The 22370-nt window shown below is 42.7% G+C and overlaps 1 protein-coding gene across 2 annotated transcripts in view; it reads right to left on the reverse strand.

Annotated features, from left to right (window-relative positions):
* Positions 1 to 22370, reverse strand: part of Garem1 (GRB2 associated regulator of MAPK1 subtype 1) — a 207027-nt gene that overhangs the window by 22213 nt on the left and 162444 nt on the right. For both annotated transcript variants that reach the window (XM_004623562.2, XM_004623563.2), the window contains exon 3: positions 17252 to 17382. In XM_004623562.2, coding sequence (XP_004623619.1) covers positions 17252 to 17382 — 131 coding nt within the window. The remainder of the gene's footprint in view (positions 1 to 17251; positions 17383 to 22370) is intronic.

Raw genomic sequence — 22370 nt, forward strand, 5'->3', positions numbered from 1 at the left:
AAAGTGATGTGGTAAGGAGCAGGTGGACAGCACATGGGAAAAGGCGAGGCCTCTCGGAGTTCACCTTGTTATACAGCTGGGACCGCCAAGGTGTATGTTAATGTTCTACACATTTAAAAATGAACAAGAATTTAAAAACTGGAGATGGAAATGTGAATCCAATTGTATTTCAAATAAGATAATAACTCAGAGAACAGAGGCAGAGAAACAACCCAGTATAAGGGATGCTGTTCTTTGACTCTGTGCTGCCAATCTAGAAGACCGTCCTTGACTATACCATGCTGGCAAGGGGGCAAAAAGGCCAAGGAACACTGCGCTCCTTTTGGCAAATGTGTTTTTAGGGAGAGGGGGACAGTGGTTGAGTCAACTTTATGCACAGTACAAGGCTAAGTGAGTTGGTATTTTGAAAGTTACTCACTTCTCTGTGGCAGGGTAGGCAAACATGGGAAAGGAAAGGCAGGAAAGAACCCCCTGGAGTCTGGTTTGGAGCTGGACTATCAGTATTAACTTGCAGTGCTCAGAAGCTACACACACATACACAATCCCGCACACACATCTCTTAGCTTTTTTCTTTCGTAGCAACTAGAAGCCAAGGCTCCCGTTGTCCCAAACCATTCCAGAACCAAACCGTTGCTCACTGAAAGAAACAGAGGCATCTTGAAGAAACAAGCAAGTCCAGCAGGCAGGCAGGAGAGGAACAAGAGGAGCTGTGAACATTCTGTTGTGCCCAAAGGTACCACGCCCGTGAGATGACGAGATGTGCAAAAGAGCACACGAGCCAGCCTCAACGGCTCCCACAGGCAGGATGAGGGAAAGTCGAGTGTCACAGTAAACACACCGCAGCAAATTATTATCCACTAAGTAAAACAGGAATGTCTATATCTGATAGCAAAAAAGACCAATTAATGAAGAAGAGGAAGAAAAAAGAATGCGGAAAAGCCAACAAACATGAGGAGTGGTGGGATTAGATAATAAAAATTTGAAATTATTTAATAAGGACTGATTTACATAAAAATCATGAATGGATGCTGAATTTACAGAAGCTTGATTGTACACATGATCTTCTCCCAGAATGCTAAGTGCCAGGAGGAAAGAGTAACCTATATACTAAATAAAGTGGGTGGCTCTTTGACTGGGTGACCAAGTTTAATACCATCGCAGAGAGGTACTTCAGTCCACGCCACACACTGAGATCCCCAGGACCTCATGCAGTGCCACGCTATTCACGCCATTACAGGCACAACAGTATTTCCAGAGCGGAATCATGAGATGGTATCAGACAAACCCTAGCTGAGAAACATTCTAATAAACATCTGCTGGATATTTATATTTCTTTTTTGGCAGTATTGGAAATCGAATTCAGGGTCTTTGCACTGGGCCACATCTCCAGATGTTTAACATTTACAAATCTTTTTTGAGACAGGCTCTCACTAAATTGTTCAGGCTGGACTGACACTTTGAATCTTTCTGCCTCAGCCTCCCAGAGTGCTGGAATGCCAGGCATGTGCTAGCTAATGTGCATTCCTAATGAAAACATCCATGCCATGAAACAGAAGGAAAGCCAGAAGGACTATTTCAGATCAAAGTGAAGTAAAGAGAAATGAAAAGTAAATGCAACTAAGTATCCTTTTAGGACAACTGGTAAATCGGAAACAAAGACTGCAAATACAAGTTGCCTCCACCGTTAACCTTCTTGAATATATTGTGTTTACCTAAGAAAATATTCATATGTAAAGTACACTGATTCTCATTAAGGGATAGCGGGCATATAGTATGTGCAAATCTCTCAAGTGATTCCAAAAAAGATAAGTCACATTACGCAGATGTACACACATGTGTGTGGGCGTGTGGGTAGGAGATAAAACAAATATAGCCAAATGGTAAAAGTTGGTGAATATGGCCAAACTGTTTAGAGAATTTGCATATTATTCTTGCAGTAGTTCTTGAAGACAAAATCATTTAAAAATAAAAACAAAAACAAAAGACACCAAAAGTTTTAGATATTTGGCATGGTAAGTTTTCTTTGTGTGTGTGTGTGTGTATTTTTTAGGGAAGGGTCTACAGGATGTTCAGAGTCTCACTACTAGATTGGACTTGTAGTGATTCTTCTGTTCACAGCCTCCCAAGAGCTGGGATTACAGGCATGCGCCACCACGCCCAGCCTCAATCTCTGTCTCAGCACGCCCTGGGGGTGGGGCCGGCACAGCAGGCCTGGGGATTGAACCCTGGGCCCCTGCACCTGCTTGTAGACGCTTTAATCTGCTGAGCTATTTGGCCAGCCTGGCATGGCTAGTTTTCTAGATTACCTTTAGAATAATTTTTGTGGTTTATGTTGAAAATTTTAAGTGAATAAGTGCATGTGATGTTTTGGTAGGCAGTGACATCACTTAACCAGTACTTTCAAGTAATTACAAGACAATACGCATCATTAGTACACATTAACAATGCCTCAATATTGCTATTCATTCATAATTATTGAATTATGTTTTGTTATTTTATAAGTCTTATTGTAATAGGTTTCGCTGGGTGCATTATCTTGGCATTCTTAGAAGATTGTATCTTACATTCGTGATGAACGCTTTATCTTCAACTTTTCAATTTCTACTCCTTCACTACCACAACAGAATGGTGGTAGTGGCCAAACTATTCTGGTTTCAAATTTTAAAGTCATTCACGCATGCCACGCTGTAGGACTGGTGCCTGCTGAGCCAGGGACAGAGTCTGGGCATTGTGGCGCATGCCTGTTATCACAGCGCTGGCTGGGGAGGCTGAAAACTGAAGGATCAGTACGAGGCCAGTCTGTGCAGTGAGACCCTGTAGACCCTGTCCTAAATACACAATAAAATAAAATGAAATATTTAATGAAAGGGCCTGGGGGCTGGGGAGATGGCTCAGTGGAATAAGCGCTTCCCTGGCAAGCACAAGGGCCTGAGTTCAATCCCTGGTTCCACCAAAAAAAAAAAAAAAAAAAAAAAGAAAGAAAGGGCCTGATACATAGCTCAGTGGCACAAGCACCTGCCTGGCATGCACATTCCCAGTGCCAAAAAAAAAAAAAAAGGTTCAGTATTTTAAATTTGGATGTGCTGCTTTTATATTTTAATGGCAAAGGTTCAGTATTTTAAATTTGGATGTGCTGCTTTTATATTTTAATGGCAGATTCCCATATACTGGCCTACAGTTTTATTATGCTGTCTTTAGCAGGTGTGGGTATATCAGGCTTTTGTTGAACATGACACTGAACTTTTTCATTTATGTTAATAAACAGTATCTGGATAAAGTGACTGATGATGTTCAGAACAGTTATGTGTTTAGAAAACAGGTAGAACGATCATGGTACATAATTTTTTACCCACTACTCTAGCTCTTTTGTGTGCAACCTTAAGTTGTGGAAGAAGCAATCTGTCAACACTAGTGGTATAAAAAACCAAAGCGTTCTGCTGTTCCCATGGTGAAGTGACACAGTCTCCATAGGAGCTAGGCAAGTACAGAAATGGTGGTGCACCACTTTCATGGCAGTAGCTACCAAGGTTTAGCTGCTTTTCAGGTGACTTTGAAAAGCATTACTATTTTTAAATTTTTGATTTATTTGGTACAGGGTCTCACTACACAGCTCAGACTTGTAGGGATCCTCCTGTCTCAGCCTCCCCAGTGCTGGGATTACAGGCGTGAACCACTATGCCTGGTTTCTGAGGCTGGCGCAGTGTGGAGCCGGTAGAGCAAGCAGTACTAGGGATTGAACCCGAGTCCTTGAGCTTGCCAGGCATGTGCTTAACCACTGAGCTATCTCCTCGGCCCCACTATTCTTTAATAAGACCTCATTTTAATTGTTTATTATCAAAATCAGTATTCACCTGGCCCTAGCATGAATACTATGTTTCTACATTGACATCTAGGTAGACAAATAAGAATATGAACAAATTTGAACATCTTATTTGAAAAGATTTCAGACTGTCCAAAATGCTGCAAAGAGAGCGTCCTTCAGCCAGTTTCACGCCCTCGCAACCAGGGCACATCTGTCACGTTGGCACTATTAGGTAGGCTACAAGCCTGTGCTGGACCACACCAGTTTGTCCAGCTAATGTCCTTTCCTGCTTCCAGGCGCAGAACAGAATACCTGCCACACTGCACCTTGTCCTCTGATCTGTGCCCTTTCTCGTTTTGGTTTTTATGACTGTGCCACTTCTTGAGAATACAACTTGGGGCTTTTTGCAACCTGCAATGTATACGTTTTAAAAACAGCACCTGGCTTAGGTGAGGGCTGACTTTGTTGTGCGTTCTGTAGCTTCAAAGTTACTTTTATTTTCATCACTTTGGTCCCAGGAACCAGCTGCTGCTCAGCCGAACTGTCGGTGTATCGCTAAAGGCTTTTACTTTCCGCTAGCAACTAGGTGAACGTAGCGGTAATCCATGCACGTCAGAGGATGTCAATTTCTGCCCACAGTTCAAATCCAGTCTGACACTTGATTTCATAAATGAGGCTACATCAGGACGCCACCACACCTGTCATTTGTGGACAGTCCGTAAGGGTTTCTCCTGATAACGGCAGCAAGGAGTAGTTAGTTGCAACAGTGATTGTTTTGTCTGCAAACTGTAAAATATTTAGATTTTGTTCTCTACCAGAGAACATTTGCCAATCTTATGTATACAAGGGATGGCTGCAGACCACGGAGAATGTTTAAAAAACATAGTAAAAGACACAGTGCCAAGAATGATGGGATATGTGTGTTTAGAGTGAGGGTATTTTGGTGGGAACTAAAAGCAATATGGCTTCTACTGTAATACAATCTTAAAAATTAAATATTCACGGAATCTTGTGATCACTTCTCACTGACCAAATGTTAGTGGCTATTTCTGTCAAATAGAAACACTGCAGTGGGTCCTTGTCCTCATTATTCACTGGACCTGGTACCATGCGAGAACAATGTTTTGCACTGGCTCGGGACACAGAGGCAGCTGTGACATGGACAACTAACACTCACATCAGGGAACTTCCAGCGCTGCTTCAGACACTGGCAAGAACGATGGGGTAAGTGAGCTGCAAGGTAGGGGGAGTATTCTGAAGAGGATTAATGGCAATGTGTCTTTCACTGTAATATATGCTTTTTAAAATTTAAACTTTCATTGTATTTCTTTGGTCACACCTCATAGTATTTGGAAATAATCGCGGCCCATGGGATTTGTCTGGGAAAACACTTCTAGTTGATATCGTGTTCTGAGCTACAAGCTGGTTTGATTCCTGACTGTACATTAAGTGATCTCAGGACAAAATTTGTGCCTTCTTGAGCTCTGGTTTCCTCACTTGCCGAATACCACCAGGTACTCTGCAGGCTGATGGCTTGTGCTAGCAAACCCCATAGTACCTGGTGTAAGAAAGATGCCCAGTGAATGGAAGACATGAATGCTATTTTTATTAACTATAAATATTTTACCTCTTATATTTGTTTTACATTGCCTTTCATCTCTCTGTATTTTCATGTTGCTTTCTAAGTTCTTGTCCACTGCTACTTCAAGTCCACACTGCCATTTCTAAGCATCATCCTTCTCGCTGTACTAAAGACCAGCTCAAGTTTTTATTGAATATGTTATCCCAGAATAAAAGTTATTATCTGGATTACAGCCTGAAATATCATTACGGACATATCCTGGAGGAAGTGAACACAGGGAAATGACTCAAAATGTGCCAGTTTAGAATAGACCATCCTACAAAACTCTCAGCTGTCCTGCCATGCTTCTTTTTCATCAAAACTTTGCAATAACTTTGACCATTCAGCCCCTTGGATACAAACTGAGACACGGCTGTTGAGAGAAGCAATGCTCATGAGATTCGAGACACACACACACACACACACACACACACACACACACACACAGGAATAGGGCCTCCACAGTGCTTTCCAAATATGAAGAAATAACATAGCGTCTCTATCTCATAATTAATATTGTATTTCCTCCTAATTTACCTTTATGAATACACACTATGCAGAATGAAGAAATAATAGGTCTGGTGAAGTACTGCACATCAAATGAACCGAAGGGGAATGTCAGCCAGCTCTGGAGACACGAAGCAGACAGTACGTGCACAGATTAAACAGATCAAAGTTATCCTTCCTAAATGTCACTATCTGGGCACATTCAACAGTTTTGCCTACATTTTTGTGTCTGTATGTACTTAATAACTTCTCCTACTTGCATACATAAAATGCACAGCATATGTGAGCACAATCTGTACTTCTGTGCTTCCAACTCTGATGTCATCACTAATGCCAGCAATTAGCCCTGCATAAATGATGAGACGAACATACAGAGTAACTTGGTGGTTACTGACAGTGACAGATGAACAATCTCATACATAAATGCTCTTCCTTTGGCATTTGAGCCAGTCTCCTTACATTTTTACAGATGTGATTTATTTGCATATTTTTTCCCTTTTAATAATTTTTTTTTAATAGCAAAAGAAACAATGTGTTCTGTCTAAGTGCTTTGGGATGTGTGTCTGGCTAACATTTCCAGTTGCAGTGTTTCCTGAGAGGAAGTAATTCAAAGTGTGTTATCTAAACAACTTTAATAGGTCTAATCCAGGAAATGATCAGGGTTTTACTGTTCACAATTCCCCCCAGAATTACTGCACCATGATAAAAAATATTTTAAACTACTTAGGTAGAATTTTATATGTATATACATGCATGAACATGCGCACACACACACACACACAGACAGACACATACACTTGATAGTGTTGGCAATAGACAATCTGTTTTCCGATGAGCAAATAATGCAACAGAGACTAAAATTCCAATTTTAAAGTAACAACCAGAATAGATCTAATTGCTACATAGATCAAATAGAATACTTAATACTGTAGCATGTCCCACCAAATTCAATTTTTATAACTCTTCCCATTGGGAAAATGGCAGATAGTGAAGTACTTTGTTTACACATGTAACTGGGAAAACAACTGAGGTGGGGAAAAGGAGAAAAGAAAGAAGGAAAAAAAAATTACACCCACAGACAAACACATGATGGCTAAGATAACTGTACTACTAATTTCTATTGGTTTATTGAAAAGAAACTGTTTAGTCAATTTTGCATGCCTATATCTAGTAATTTGAACAATTACTTTTTTTTTTTTGGCAGAACTTGGGGATTGAACTCAGACCCTTGAACTTGCCAGGGAAGCGCTTATTCTACTGAGCCATCTCCCAGGCCCCTGAACAATTACTTTGAAGATAACAATATGCAATATCACAACCATTGTTAATTTCTTATAAACTTGTTTTGAAATTCTGTATTGTTTTTAAACATTTTTTATTCTTCTTAACAAAAGAGAAAACTCAAAAAAAAAAAAAAAAAAAAAACAAAAAACCACCAAAACCCAAAAAACCCAAAAGAATACAGATAAATGTCAGCGGTGGGGGGAGAGAGGTTAGTTTATGACAGGAAATAGGGGAAGGATGACAAACAATGGCAGTGATTTAGTCTGTTGTGGCACAGCAGGCAGCCTGCCAACTGGTAGTTTTTCAGAGGAGGTCTCAAAACCTAGGTGACAAAAAAAGCACTGAGCTGTCTTCAAACACTAAAGTAATTAACTGCACAATTGTGTTCAGCCTTATCCTCCTGCAGGAATGTTGAAAATAAATGGCATCTGATTCATCTTCAGGAAAGCATGGAATTTTTCATCTTACAAATTCCTTTGCAGATGTGATAAAAGTTCAGGTTGCAATGCCATCTGTAGTTTCTGATTTTTGCAGAACACAGCCAAGAGCACGGCAGTGGACTGCGAGCTCTGGAGAGCCTTAAGGACGGGAAACTGCTGATGGGAAGGTGCAGTGACGGTCCCGAACGCACTTCTGTCCAGGTGAAACTATTAAACGTGAGCACTACAAGTAGAAACTCACACGAGGAGGAGGGACTGCTGAGGCAGGCATTCTAAGTGATACAAGAGGACCAAACGACAGGAAAAGTGTAAAATGAGACTGTAGGATACCAAATTATCCAGGAACAGGGTCTCTCTATGCAAAGTAAAAGTAACATGTGTCTTAAGAAGCGCTGAAAACATCAATCATAGAGCAGGAGATAAAGGTAAGTTTAAATTTTGTTCAAGACCCTCTCTAAACGGCAGAAAAGTACAGTGTGTCCAGGAAGCTAAAAAGTAAATTATAGTTATTTTGGAAAGAATTTTGTTAAAATTCACAGCTAATCTCAAATGATGGCTGTCTAGAATTATTCGTGCTCCAAAATTCTAAAGAAAATGCTGTATCAAATCATTCATGTCCATTTTGGAAAATCGCAAGACAAGTTGTTTCCGTGATATTATTATAAACTTGGCAGCATAAAAGGAGATCTTTTTCCTGAATTATCAAGTCTGAAGCTAGGAGTGGTATTTTTAGCTAGGAATGGTGGCTGTGACAATTACATTTGGAAAACAAAACAAAAAAATCCCTAAAAGTGTGGTTTCAATAGTACAATTGCATGTTACTCTATGGAACAACCACAGGATGAAATATATTGCAGCACAGTGTCTGCGACAAGACAGTCATGACCAGAAAGATGGGAGGGCACAAATAATTACGGAAATGCAATCAAAAGCAGCCCCCAGATTGCTCCGTTAATGCATTTTCAAGGTTCTGAGGTTCTGTGAGAATGAATAAAGAAAGCAACATGACATATGTTTAATTGAACTATTTTATCTATGGAAATAAGATACAGGGTAACTAGTTAGAAGAGAGAAAGGTCTTTATTTCCTCAGTACTTTTTCAGACTTTAAAAAGGGTGACTATTATGCTAAGATAAAAGAGGCCCAGATGGCCTCAAATCTACCACTTGTGCAAAAACTGGCTGATTTTCATTAAGTTGGAACCCCTGGAAGAAGTTCAAAGTTCAGTATCAAGTTGTACTAATTAAACTTTAGAACATTCTTACGCAGCGATACAATATAGCCCTTTCAGTATGTCTTTAACACAGCTTCAAGCAGTAACTGTAGTCTAACTTCTCTATTAATACTGGCTAATATGTACCTTATAAATCCTGGGTTAGTGTCTTGCAGTGATAAGTTTGAAGGACTTCATTTTGACTCATGATATCTAAATAGTTAGAAACTACTCTGTTGCTGACAGATAGCATCAAGGTAACTTGCAGGACAATTCTCTCAACACTGGCAGCACACTCCGGCACACATACACTACGACAAGCTGCATGTACAACATTCATAAAAGCTGCCAAATCCGGTGTCAGACCTTACATATTCTAGGGATATAATATTTTGGCTATGTGTTGTGTGAGGTACAGTAACTATTCAACATGATCATTTGGGTTTTAAAAAAAGAAAATGAATCTATTAAAAAAATGAATTCAGTGCACAAGCTATTGTGTCACTATGAAAGGACATTCTGATCACAATCTTGAACTTTATCCCAACTCCATAAATAGAAGGAAACAGACCAGAGAAGTGACTGGACTGGGTGATGAGGCCCGGCTGTCACGTGCTACGTGAGGCCCAGTGAAGCTGGCCACCGAGCAGGCTCTTAGTTTTTACTTGTCCAGAAGAACAGGACTATATGGTATCCAAATGTCCTTACAGACCCAAAACTTGGTGATTAAAAGCTCCAAGTCTGTAAACTTCCTAGTCCTGTTGAATTATTTGTAGTATTTTATCATTTTATTCTTGGTCACATTTCGCAGCATACAGAAGCTACCGACCTCGTAAATCCTCCGAATCTCATGATTTTCCTACTTAAAAAAATCTACCTTGGTCATTGTGGACAATGAAATACTACTCAGCTTTTAAAAAATCTTTTAAAATTTTACTTGGGACAATATGGATAAAAGCGGAAGACATTATGTTAAGTGAAGTTAGGCTGAGAGAGACAAATACTGCGTGTTCTCACTTATATGTACATGTGGAAGATGAAGAAAGCCAGAACATGGAGAAGCAGAGACTGGAATGGGTGGTCAGCATTGGCGGGGGATGGGGAGGGAGGGAGGTGGGGGAGGGGAGGTTGGTCAAAGGATGCGTTGCTTCCCTTAGGAGGAAAAGAATGAGATGGTAGACGTGTTAATTGGTTTGATTCACTCATTCCACATTATACACAGGTATCACCGTGTCACTTCATACCCCATAAACATGTGCAGTCATACACAAAAGGGCACCCCCTGAAAGGCCCCCCTCAGCAGCTCTATTGCTAGGCAATGACACCCCTGCACAGCAGGGGCCAGAGGCAGCGAGGGCTGTCAGCGCAGCCTGACACATGGACCACTTGGCACACAGGTAGTTCTGAAGAGGGCAGGATGGCAGAAGCAATGAGTCTCATCCATATCTGCCTGAAACCTCACATTCCTGAGTGGGTCATTTTCTGTGGCTGAGTCTATGCAAACCTGTTATTTTACCTCTGGGGAAACCTGTGCTGGAAGAGCTGACAGTGCGGCCCTTGCGGGCGGAAACTGGAATAGCAGCATTGTAGTGTCCACCTTAGGGGGTCTGGGCTTCGGCAGACTCAGGCAGTAAGCTTGGTGTATGTATGGGGCTTTGGGGCCCCAGCAGTGAAGACAGGGACCCTGGGACCCAACGCCAGGCCAAGGCAGGCCCTTCCTTTCTCCTTTCTCCACCACTTTTGCAGTAAGGCTGAACTGACATTAAAAGCAATTGGTGAGTTATTATTCTGATAGCAGAACATGCATGTGTGGTAAAGTTTCTCATTACTGGGCTGGGCTTGAAAGGCTGGAGACATTTAAAATAATTTACTAGCTGCTAGTGTCATGTCTCCAAAAAGCATGTGAAGTGAAGGGATATTCTGAAACAACAATTAAAGGCAGCTTCTATGCAATGAGTTCTTAATATTAACACATTGGGTGTAAAGTGTTAATTACATGAAGGGTAAGTGAAATAATCTGTGGTAGGACTTTTTAAAAATGTGAAACACTTTAGTATGATTTTATGTTCTCAATCAGGCAAACTTTTTCTTACAGGGCCAGACAGTAATTTCAGGCTCTGTGGGCCCATATGGAGTCTGCTATAACTCAGCCGCTTTGCCTGTGTGAAAACAGCCACACACAATATACAAACAAATGCATGTGTCTGGGTTCCAATACAACTTTATTTACAAAAAAAGGTGGCTTATCCACAGGCCAGTTTGCCAACTTCCACACCAGATACTCGGGAGGACTTGTGTGTATCATTTCACTTAATTTGCACAACCACCCACAAACAGTATCACCTGTGCTTAGTGGGCGCCCGCTTGGGTGAGGAGTGTCTGTGACTATGGTCACAGTCAACTCCTGGAGCTGGGGACTGAACTTGGTGCCACATCCAGAACCTGAGCCGAAGTACAATCTGATTGGCCCTTGGGTCTTGCCTAAAGAAGGGTCCATGTCCTGACTGGCAGGTGTGGCTGTTTCCATTATTATTAAAATGTGGGGGAATATGCCTTCACTTGGGACAGCCAACTGGGAAGTAGGACATCTGGCTCTGGCAGTGAACAGGAGACTAGAGATGGTTGATAAATAAAGTAAAAGTAAGAAAGAAGCCCTGTTCCCAGGAGATGGCTCAGTGGAATAAGCGCTTGCCTGGCAAGCGCATGGGTCTGAGTTCAATCCCCGTTTCTGCCAAAAAACAAAACAAAACAAACAAACAAACTCTAAAAAACAAAACAAACAAACAAAAAAAAAACAAAGAGAGAAGTTCGGGCATGGTGGTGCATGGCTGTAATCCCAGCACCTGAGAGGCTGGGGCAGGAGGGCTGCTGCAAATGTGAGGCCGGCCGAGGCTACACAGTGAGTCCAAGGGCAGCCTCAACGATGTAGAGAGATCCTGTCTGACCAAAAAAAAAAAAAAAGGGAGAGACACAAAAGAAAAAAAAAAAAAAGCTCATTACAGTTAAAACAAATATGCAAAAAAGCAAATAAAAACAAAATTCTTGCCATGGAAACCAAAACCAGATGAATAAACAAAAAAAGTATGGGGAGACAGAGGCAGGCTATGGCTGTGTCTCGACGTCCTCTGGAAGCCTCTGGCCGACACAGGTGGGCTTCTTCAGCGGTGGCTGGACCTGCAGTGCGCGACTGCGTGGAGTGAGTAAGCGCGTGAGGTGCCCTGGCGCTGCCCTGTTCCCAGGAGCCCGGACACAACATGAGGGAGGAAGGAAGCCACTCTTTTCCTTTCCTCCTTTTGCTTCGTTCCCTTCTGCCCACCACCTCCTCTGCCACGCCACCCTGCCTTGGAGCTAGCCCACTGGGGACTGAACCTCCACGCACCATGAACCAAATAAACCTTTGCTCCTTTAACTTTGGGTGTCCTGTATTTTGTCTCAGCAACAAGAGCAGTAAGGAGGACAGCAGGTGGTACTGCTCCAATAGCTCGGAACCCTCCAGCTTTGAGGAGGCCAAGGCAATGCCCAGCAATTACCTGCCCACACGCCCCTGTCTCCTCGACCATCTTACCTTCCTTTTGCACTTCCTATTTGAGGCTGCACATCCCGTGGTCCCTTCCCCTTTCTCAGGGAGGGCCCTACAGCTCAGCACTACCTATCGCTATAGCGCATACTTCATTAACACCGCAGCTCTTACGTGCTAGTCACCTGGCAAGCACAAGGTCTTGGGTTTGATCCCTGGTACCAAAACAAAACAAAAGTCACCTGGGAAAACCTTAAATCTGTTTAACTTGGGCATTCTGTTGCCTCTGTAACCTGCACCCGGGCAGCCACGTGTGGCCGGAAGAAAGACAAGATGGAAACTTGACAAGTTGAAACAAGTTGAAAATAAGTTGAAAGACAAGTTGAAAACTCTCACTTGAATTTTATTCTGACAGAACTCAAGGCTGACATACCGCACTGCCTTGTTAACTTAAATTTTAGGTTTCTGAGTTCGGTCTTAGGCTTCCTGTGGTGGCTTCCATTTTGTTCAACGTAATGACAGTGCTGAGTCCTCAATTTCTCAGGAGCATCAGACGCAGCTGCTTACTTGTCCTTGAAACTTGGTTTCTGGGCCACTGTGTGCCCTTCTTGGCTGTCCTCCTACTTCACTGTGGCCTCTCCTTTCCTAGACTCTTAAGTCTTGGGATGCCCTGAGGTTCAGTTCTCACATCTCCTCTCTCGTCTGTGTATGTCAGGGCTTTTTAATCACGGCACTACTGACATCCTGGGGCGGACAATTCTTTGCTGTGAGGGGCTTTCCTATGGATTACGGAGGGTTTAGGAGCAATCCCAGCCTCTAGATGCCAGGAACATCTTCAACTCATAATCATAGCAATCAAAACCATGACAGATGGCCATGAACAGCCCCTGCTTGATCGTGCTTTACCCCAGCTCCACCACACGTCTTCCCAAAGGCAATGACCAGATGTACACACTGAGCCCAGACATTTCTCCAAGAACCAGCTCTGTCAGTTAAACTATCTTCTCGCTAGCTCTGCTTTGAGCTGGTACCCACACTTGGGCATCTACCTACCGTCTGCCTCCCTACTAGTTTATAGTTTGCATGCAGGTAGGGCTTTGTTGTCCACTGTGCACTCCCAGGGCCCAGAGCAGTACTATGCAGAGAGCGGAGGCTCAGAACCTGCGGGCTCACTAAGGAACGAACACCGAAGGCGCAGGAGCCCAGGGCACACGTGAATCAGGATGCGGCAGTCAGGCAGATGCTTCTAACAGATCAAAGCATTTTCAAAAGACAAATTTTCTATATTTAGGTAAAAACTAAGCTTCATTAAAAAAGTGTAAAGAATATTGCTCATTCCATTATTTAAAATTTTGGAATAATCTTGGACACAGCACAGAGCTCAACTTCCCATTCTTTCAGTGTACTTCACTCTCCTTCAAAATTTGTTTTATACGCATGTCAGTTTGGATATCTTTGGACATACTCATATAAATATTTATTTCAAATCTTTTGAGGCCAGCTGGCTGTCAATTCTTACCTGACGGTGGCTTCCTCAACAATATAATCTACTGATCTAGTTTATGCTGTTTCTGAAGTGGAGGGGAGAGGGGAACAGTTTTTAAAGAGGTTTGAAGTAGAGAATGCTGCTTCCTGTTGAGCAGCTTCACCTGTGAATGGATCACACGGTCTTCTTCTTACTCTCCTCAGGGAAGTAATAACCAAGCACACCATTTTTTTACTCCCCCGGACCTGCTCCTTCATTCCTGCATACTCTATAATCACGCAGATCTTTAAATAGAGAAGACTGCGACTTTCAGCATTCACTTTCGGCCCAAGGAATATCCAGGCAACTTTCCTGTGGCTCATCTCAGGTCATTTATTCACTTATGTGTTTATAAACTTGTGTACATTTCCTTATATGCATTTCCTGAGGTTTCTACTACAATCATTCTTTGAATTGAGTCGAATAATGTCTTAGTAATTTATGCAATCTAGATGTAATGGCTCTTAAAACTTTGTAAGTAATAGGCTAGAGATATTAAAAATTTATAGTTGCACAGCATGGAACTCAACCACGATCTAATTAGCTTTGTGGATGCTATAAGCTCGCATGTGATGCACCCGTCTATGCCTCTGAAGTCTTAAGTGGCATCTCTATTATACACATTTTAATGAATTCATTCAAATCAGTACTTTATATTAAAAATTATCAAAAATATGAGTTTATATATTATCTAATTGTTAATTTAATATAAATTTTCCACATAAAGCTGCTAGAAGGCTGGCCAAATAGCTCAGCGGATTAAAGCGCTTGCTTAGTAGACACAGGGGCCAGGAGATCGATCCTCTGGCTTGCCGTGCTGGCCCCACCCCCAGGGCATGCTGAGACTGCAATTGAGACTAGGCATGGTAGCACGCACTAATAATCCCAGTACTTGGGAGGCTGAAAATAGGAGGATCACTATGAGTCTGATCTACGCAGTGAGACCCTGTACACCCTGTCCTAAATATATAAAAGAAAGCTGCTAGAAGCACCTTTTAAAAATATTATGTATGAACAAACACTGTGATGAATATAGAATGTTATTATTATTATTATTATTTTTTTTTTTTGCAGTACCGGGGATTGAACTCAGGACCCTGTGCTCATCTGGCAAGTACTTATTCTGCGGAGCTATTTCCCTGGGCCCATAGAATGTTAAATTTTAATACTAGAGGAAATTTTTAAAATGACAAAAATGTTATGCTTGATTTCCCATTATTTATTAGCAGATGACATACCTTTAGAAGAGAGTTTTAAAGTATCATTTTTTTCTATTTAGACATTTTTTTTTTTTTCCATTCAGGTAATTCTAAATACAACTTTTTTTTTGAGATGGAGTCTAGTTATGTTGCCCAGGCTGGCCTCAAACTCTATCAGCCCACCTCAGCCTTTCAATAGTTGAGATTGCTGATATAAAGCCCCCCATCGAACCCAGGGCCTTGCACATGCCAGGGGAGCACTCTACCACTGAGCCATGTCCTAGCGTGTTGCGGTTTGTGTCTAGATGTCCCTCCAGAGCCTCATGTGGCCACTGGGTGCTTTTGGGGTGGCTGGATCTAGAGTGCATGAGGGATCTGAAGCACAGTGCTGTGACCAAGGGTGCTGAGATCACACGTGCTGAAGCGCAATGTTGTGACCAAGGGTGCTGAGATCACGCGTGGGTGACGGCTGGGGTCAGTGCACTGACTGAATTGGCGCCGCCCCAATCCCAGTAGACAGCAGACTAGAAAGACTCCCCCCTCTCATTTTTGCTGTCTTCTGTTGTTCCAAGTGGTTGTCCCTCTGCCACGTTCTACCCTACCTCAGAGCCAGCCAATTATGGACTAAACCTCTGCGAACTGTGCGCTAAATAAACCTTCCTTTCTTAACTTTGGGCATCGGGTATTGTGTCTCAGCAATGAGAAAAGTAACTAAGCCACAGCCCTGAGTATAAGTTTTAAGGAAAGATTTCAATCCCACTAAGGCACTAACGGCATCAGAGTTCATGTCCCAAGATGGCAAGCCTAGCACGCTGGAGGTCCTGAGTTTGATCCCCAGGACCACAGAGATGAGAGCTGAGATGAGACGAGACAAAACTTCACTTTCTTGTGAATCAGTAGATCTTGGTAATTTCAACAAGTAACTGAATACAAGTTGTATTGACTGTTTATTGTACTGGATCACTGAAGGAGTTAAAATGTATATACATATTTTTATATATAAGTAAAATTTACTTAGTAAAAGATTTCACAAAATACAAAATCTCACTCATCATAAAACTAAAGAAAGTACAGCAGAGCAGTATTTTGTCTTTTTTTTTTTTTTTTTTTCTTTTTGGTGGAACCGGGGATTGAACTCACGCCCTTGCGCTTTCCAGGGAAGCCTTTATTTTATTGAGCCATCTCCCCGGCCCCAGCAGTGATATTTTAAACCTGGAGGAAAGAATGATGTTGCTTAGGCTCAGAATGGGCAGGAGCATTTCTCCAGTAAGGATGCTGCCGGGGCATCCTTGCATTTCCTGGAGATGTGGGTGGAGTGACTCACGCACTGATGCATACTTGGGTCAAGATACCATGCAGTCTCTGGTTCACAGAGCAGATTTCTAAGAATTAGGAACCCTGCCTCCTAAACCTTCCAAGGTTTGGAGAACAAGAATTAGTTGGACTTCCTGTGCAGCTGAAGTTACACAGGGAGTCTTTTCAGCATGAGCACTGACTAAAATGTCTCAGTGTCACTGTGGATGCTGCTGGAGAAAACACAGCAGAGGTGCGGTGCCAAGAGCTGGGCCTACTCGGTGTCATCGGTTCATCAGCAAGACTGGCCGGGGGGGGGTCCGCTCAGCTTGGGGAAGGGACTGCACTGCCCCGTTACGGATGCGAAGCAAACGGAGCAGACCCCTCTTGCGGCTGTTCCCCAGACAAGCATCTATCAGCTTTCCTTGATATCCAGAAATGGGATGAGTGTGAGCAGGCAGCCTCAGGAAGCCTGTTTTTTTAAAACTAAGTGCGTGGTATTCATTTCATCATCAGTCCTTTGCCCCTAAGAGTAAAGCACTCGGCCGCTGCACATGTGGTCAAAGAACTCCTACACATTAGGGACTAAAGTCTGAATTAAAAAAAAAAAAAAAGTCTTTATCTGCCTTTGCAATTTCATTTTTGACCTCATCAGTTTTAAATTCTAACAGAAGATAATGCTAATCAATATAGCATGTTGTTGGGAGTCAGTTCTGTAATACACGTGGTCTCAGCCACAACATGAACCCAGAGGAAGATGCAAGTCTCCCAGGAGGAGCAAGGGTGAGCCCAAGGTGGACACTGGATCACTGTTTTAGTGAGGATAAGGATTTGGCTGCCCAAGAGCTACCTTCACGTTGAATGTTATTTCCTCCATGACGTACACACGCTCAGGAAATGCCTTGGCCACCTCCTCCACGCTGTTGAAATATTGCACGGGCTCCTTTATATCTCGGTCTTGTTCCAGCAGCTTGAATTGCCCTAAAACACATGATGAACGGAAGAGACGTGAGATGTTAGCACTGGCCAGCTGTCACCATGGCGACAGCATTCTTCTTTATGCAGACCTTTTTGTCAGAGATTTCTGCTCATCATCTTAAGAAAATTTCTGTTGGCAGAAGGCTTTATGAAACAAGAATGTATATAAAATACACAATAATATACATACATAATTATATATATATATTATACATTCTAAAAAGTCAGTTTAAAACTGAAAACAAAGATGCTTTTTCTCCTTTTGTTTACACTCAAGGTTTATCATTAGGTTCAAAATCACACGTCATTAGATCTCAAAGTAAAAACTTACTATGTTTGCTAATGTTGCTTTTTATTTTTATTTTATTTTTTAGTGTATTAGGTATAGGGTCTCACTATGCAGCTCAGACTGTAGTGATCCTTCTGTTTTCAGCCTCCCCACCACTGGGATTATAGGTGTGCACCACCACAACTGGTCTTGGTGGCTGACTCAACGTGCCCGGGCGCAGGGCTGGCAGGGCATGTGGTATCAGGGATCAAACCCAGGTCCTTGCACTTGCCAGACAGGCGCTTATGCTGCTGAGCTATCTCACTGGCCCTTGTGTTGCCTTTAACAGTGTTATCTGTCATTTATTTGTAATAATATACACATATGTATTCTATTCTAAATCCAAGGCCCAGTGGCCTGGTAGAACTAAGTTTTTAAAGTAAACATGTAAAATAGAATAAAATACGGGGTGCAGATGCAGCTCTGTGGTAGAGCATTGCCTAGTACACACAGGCCCTGGGTTTCATCTTTAATGAAATAGAATGGAATAAAATAATACAGTGAGTCGCTGGCTTTCATAGGGTTACAATCCTTGGTTTCAACAGTACAGAAGAGATACTAAGGGCTCATGAAATGCATGGGGCAAACTACAAGAGGTACAGGTGTCACACAGGCCAGGACAGGGGGGCTGGACTGCACAGCGGTCCTCCTCCCATGATGAAAGCCAAGCTGGCTGGACAGTGCTCATGACCCTATTTGCTCCATCTGTTTTTTTTTTTTTTTTTAATTGTGATACCCACAATTTGGTGGATTTATGAAGAACTTTGACTACATTCCTAAAAACACCGAGGCCGTGTTAGACGTACAATTTCAATATTAATGATCCTGATGCTACATTGTAAAATTTTTTTCAGTGTAAAAATAATAGACCCTCTGTAGTCAAGTCAAGGACACAGTGTTTTAATGGTTATTTTTTGAGATCTGTTTATGATATAATGCTAGAGAGACTCTATGCTAGATCTCTTTGTATGCGTCTATGGAGGAATCAGGGAGAAAGAGAGAAACATTCATTTATACTTTCAACAAATTCTTTTATACCATCTCCAAGGTAGAAGCATTTTTATAGATGTTGGAGATTGAGATTCAACAATAAACAGAAGGGGCCGGGGAGATGGCTCAGTGGAATAAGTGCTTCCATGGCAAGCACACAGGCCTGAATTCAATCCCCGGTTCTGAAAAAAAAAAAAAAAAAAAAAAAACCACAAAAACCCAACAATAAACAGAAAAAAACAAAATCTGTCTTTCTGATGGTTACATCCCAGCAGGAGATAGATAATAAATAGAATAAAGGGCAGAGTGTCTCTTGAGGAGTGGTACTGAACAGGGCAGTGTGAGGGGAAGGAGCACACAGGGAGACCCATGAAGGCGCTGCTGGGGACGGCTGCGGGGCAGGTGAGGCAGTGTCACGCACGGCAGCTTGGGGTGGAGCTCTCAGGATTTTCGGCACAGGCACCAGTTTGTGCAGACATCCTCAGTGAGCGCTGCGTGGCACACTGCCAGCGTGGCTGGAGACAGTGAGAAACAAGAAGGAGAGAGAATGTCCACGTGGAGAAGTGATTTGAGTGAATGCCAAGAGACATTCAGGTATAAGACAGGCAGGGCCTGACAATGGTAAGAGATGCTAGCTCTGGCCCAAGCAGCTGAAGGAATAAATTGCCATGAACTGAGATGACACCAGTTTCAAGGTGGATGGAGGACCAGGAGTCAATTTTAACACCTTAAGCCTAGAAGATTACTGGGCATGTAATAGCGCGGAGGTGTCATGGAAGCTCTCATTTGGACATGTACACACGGAGGTCACAAGAGGGGCTTGTGGCACTTTACTGATGCTGAGTGTGGGCTCGAATGTAGACAGGGAAGAGGTGTGAGGTGTGAATCCTACCATACCAGAGGACTAGCCAGGACAGTGAGACAGGACAGTGCTTTAAGGAGTGAGAGGGATGCTGGAGGATGCTGATGGGAAGAGATGTAGCCTCAACACTGTAGGATTTCACCGGGGACTTCACCAAGGATCTGGAATAGCTCTATCAAACATATGACTGAACTGGACTCAAGACAGCCTGGGAAGGAAGAAACTGGTTTGACAAGAATGGATACCAAGTGATGTCTGAGATGTACTTTGTAGAGAGAAACGACGTGGAGTGGTGGCTACAGAGTGGAAGTGGATATGAAACTGGGAGTGCTTGTTTTCTTAAATATAATAGGAGCAGTAAGAACTCCCTTGTATGTCAATGGGAATAACCAACAGACAGGGTCAAGCTGATAATGGGAACTCCTGGAGACCCACTGTTGAGGAGCTGGGGAGGGCACATCTGGCACAGAAGTGGAGGGGGCGCCCCAGGCAGGTACGCAGGCACAGGGCGGCAGTAGGGGCTGGGGGAAACTCCTCACTGCTTCATTTTTTTCCCAGCCACAGTTGAGAAAGACAACGTCAGAAGGGTATGGAAAGAGATTATCCAAAGTCCAGTGAGAAAGAATAACATGATTGCTGGGTAACACCAGGTTAAAGTTCATGGCTGTGATTTAAAAGTAAAATCAGAAAGTGTAAGTGTTCTTCTCCAGGCATGGTTACAGGCACAGGGGTGGCACAAAGTATGTAGGGTGTGGATCCCGCCAGGGCTGTGAAGCCGCCCACTACAAATGGGAAGGAAGTGGGGGGGGGGACTGCCCTGCATGGATTTCCACTGGATGACAGAGGACCCAAGATCACGGACAAGAAGAGTAGAAAGAAGTGCTGGGACCAATAGATTGTAAGCTCTGATGGAGTCGAGCTTTTGATTTTGGAGGAAGTTAGCTCAAAAGCTGCAAAAGAGAGCGGGCTGCTTAAAAATCATTACCTGATGGCTCTAGATAACCTGGAGAAGGACTTCAGGGACAAACCTAACCAAAGACTAGATTAGACTGGCACTTGCAAGCATCTTCCCAAATGAAACGCAGGCCTTCAGCACTGCCATGGGAGGCAGCAGGGGCCAAAGAAGCTGGCAGCACCCCAACTGACAGGCTCATTTGGTTGGGCTCTCAGAACTGTCTGACAAAGACACTGGGTATTTGCCAACATTTCCAATTATCTGTAATTGTGACTTATACTTTCTAATTTGTTAGATGAATAAGAAAAGAAATTACGTATTTGGAACCTGAACACAATTCAAGCTGTCATTAAGCCAGGCGTAATTTCAGGAAAATTGCAAATGATATGCTATTTTCAGAGCAGGAAAGAGTTTACTTTAAATTTGTGATCAATATTTTTGAAACATTTTCCTAAGACAAGGACCATCTGCATGTACACCAAATACTCATTAAGTGCTTGGCAAAGTTTAATCTCTGAGTTAGATATATATATATTCTAGTATATATATTTTTTCTTTAATATATATATGTATATATTAAAGTATAATGATGAAATTAATTTTAATAATATATCTTATTTTAGCCAGTACACCTAAATTCAATATAAATATCATGAAATATTTTCTAGTTTTTTTTTGCATTAAGCCTTGAGTATGTTTTTATTTCTAGATAAAGCAGAACATGTCTGCTCATGAATGAAGAGGCTTACAACTCATATTTCCTTTTTTGTGCTGCTTGATGGCTGATGTTTTGGTTCAACAGAAGAGACTGATCCATCCTCCCTTCTTCCTTCCCCCCCTCCCTCTGTGTGTGTGTGTGTGTGTGTGTGTGTGTGTGTGTTTTCCTGAAATTAAACCCACAGCATTGGGTGTGCTCCAAGTACTCTACTACTGAGCCACAGACCCAGAAGTAGTATGTCCTATCTTCTCCTCCACCTTGAGTTCCTGTCTTTGGGTGCTCTTTAACTATTTCCCTCTGATGCTTGCCATCCCGTATGGACTCAAGGTCTCAGATGTCTTCTGGCGTACAGACAAAATGCATAAGCATAGCTGGTGCAGCCATGGAGCCAAGAAGTTCCTTGGTCCTACCTATGCTTGTCAACTCCTTGGACAGAAGGACAAGAATCACACACACACGGAAGCACTTACAGGAAACTGTGCTGAGAACAATTACGACACACACAGGAAAGGAAGAAAAGAAGCAACAGCCAAGCAAATATTTCAAATTTAAAGTTTGAACATGTTGTCCATCAGAAAAACCAGATTCTTGTCATTCCATAGTTTTTTCAGTCTTGCACATTTTAGCTTACATGTCTGCATATATGTATTAGCACATTTTAAACATTCCCCTGTGATATGCTAAACTACCTAAATCAATGACTTGACATTCCTTACAGCCTCAAAATGCCTTCAAAGTCTAAATAGCAAAACCCCATCAACTGTCTTCTAAACAGTGTTGGCTCAGAGGACACAGATGACTTCCTATTGCAGAGGTTGGTAAACTTGTTCTGCAAATAGTTTAGGTTTGGTTGGGTGAATGGTCTCTGGAGATGGAGGTGTCACAAGGGCAAAAACAGCGAAAGACAGCAGTCAAGAATGAGAGCAGCGGAGACGACCCAGGCCGCGGGATCCTGAACAGACCCAGAGCGCAGGCCCGGGAGTGAGTGAGACGACCCAGGCCGCGGGGTCCTGAACAGACCCAGAGCGCAGGCCCGGGAGTGAGTGAGACGACCCAGGCCGCGGGGTCCTGAACAGACCCGGAGCGCAGGCCGGCGAGGGAGTGACACGACCCAGGCCGCGGGGTCCTGAACAGACCC

Source organism: Octodon degus, unplaced genomic scaffold (genome assembly GCF_000260255.1).
Source record: "Octodon degus isolate 3935 unplaced genomic scaffold, OctDeg1.0 scaffold00003, whole genome shotgun sequence".
Taxonomy (NCBI): domain Eukaryota; kingdom Metazoa; phylum Chordata; class Mammalia; order Rodentia; family Octodontidae; genus Octodon; species Octodon degus.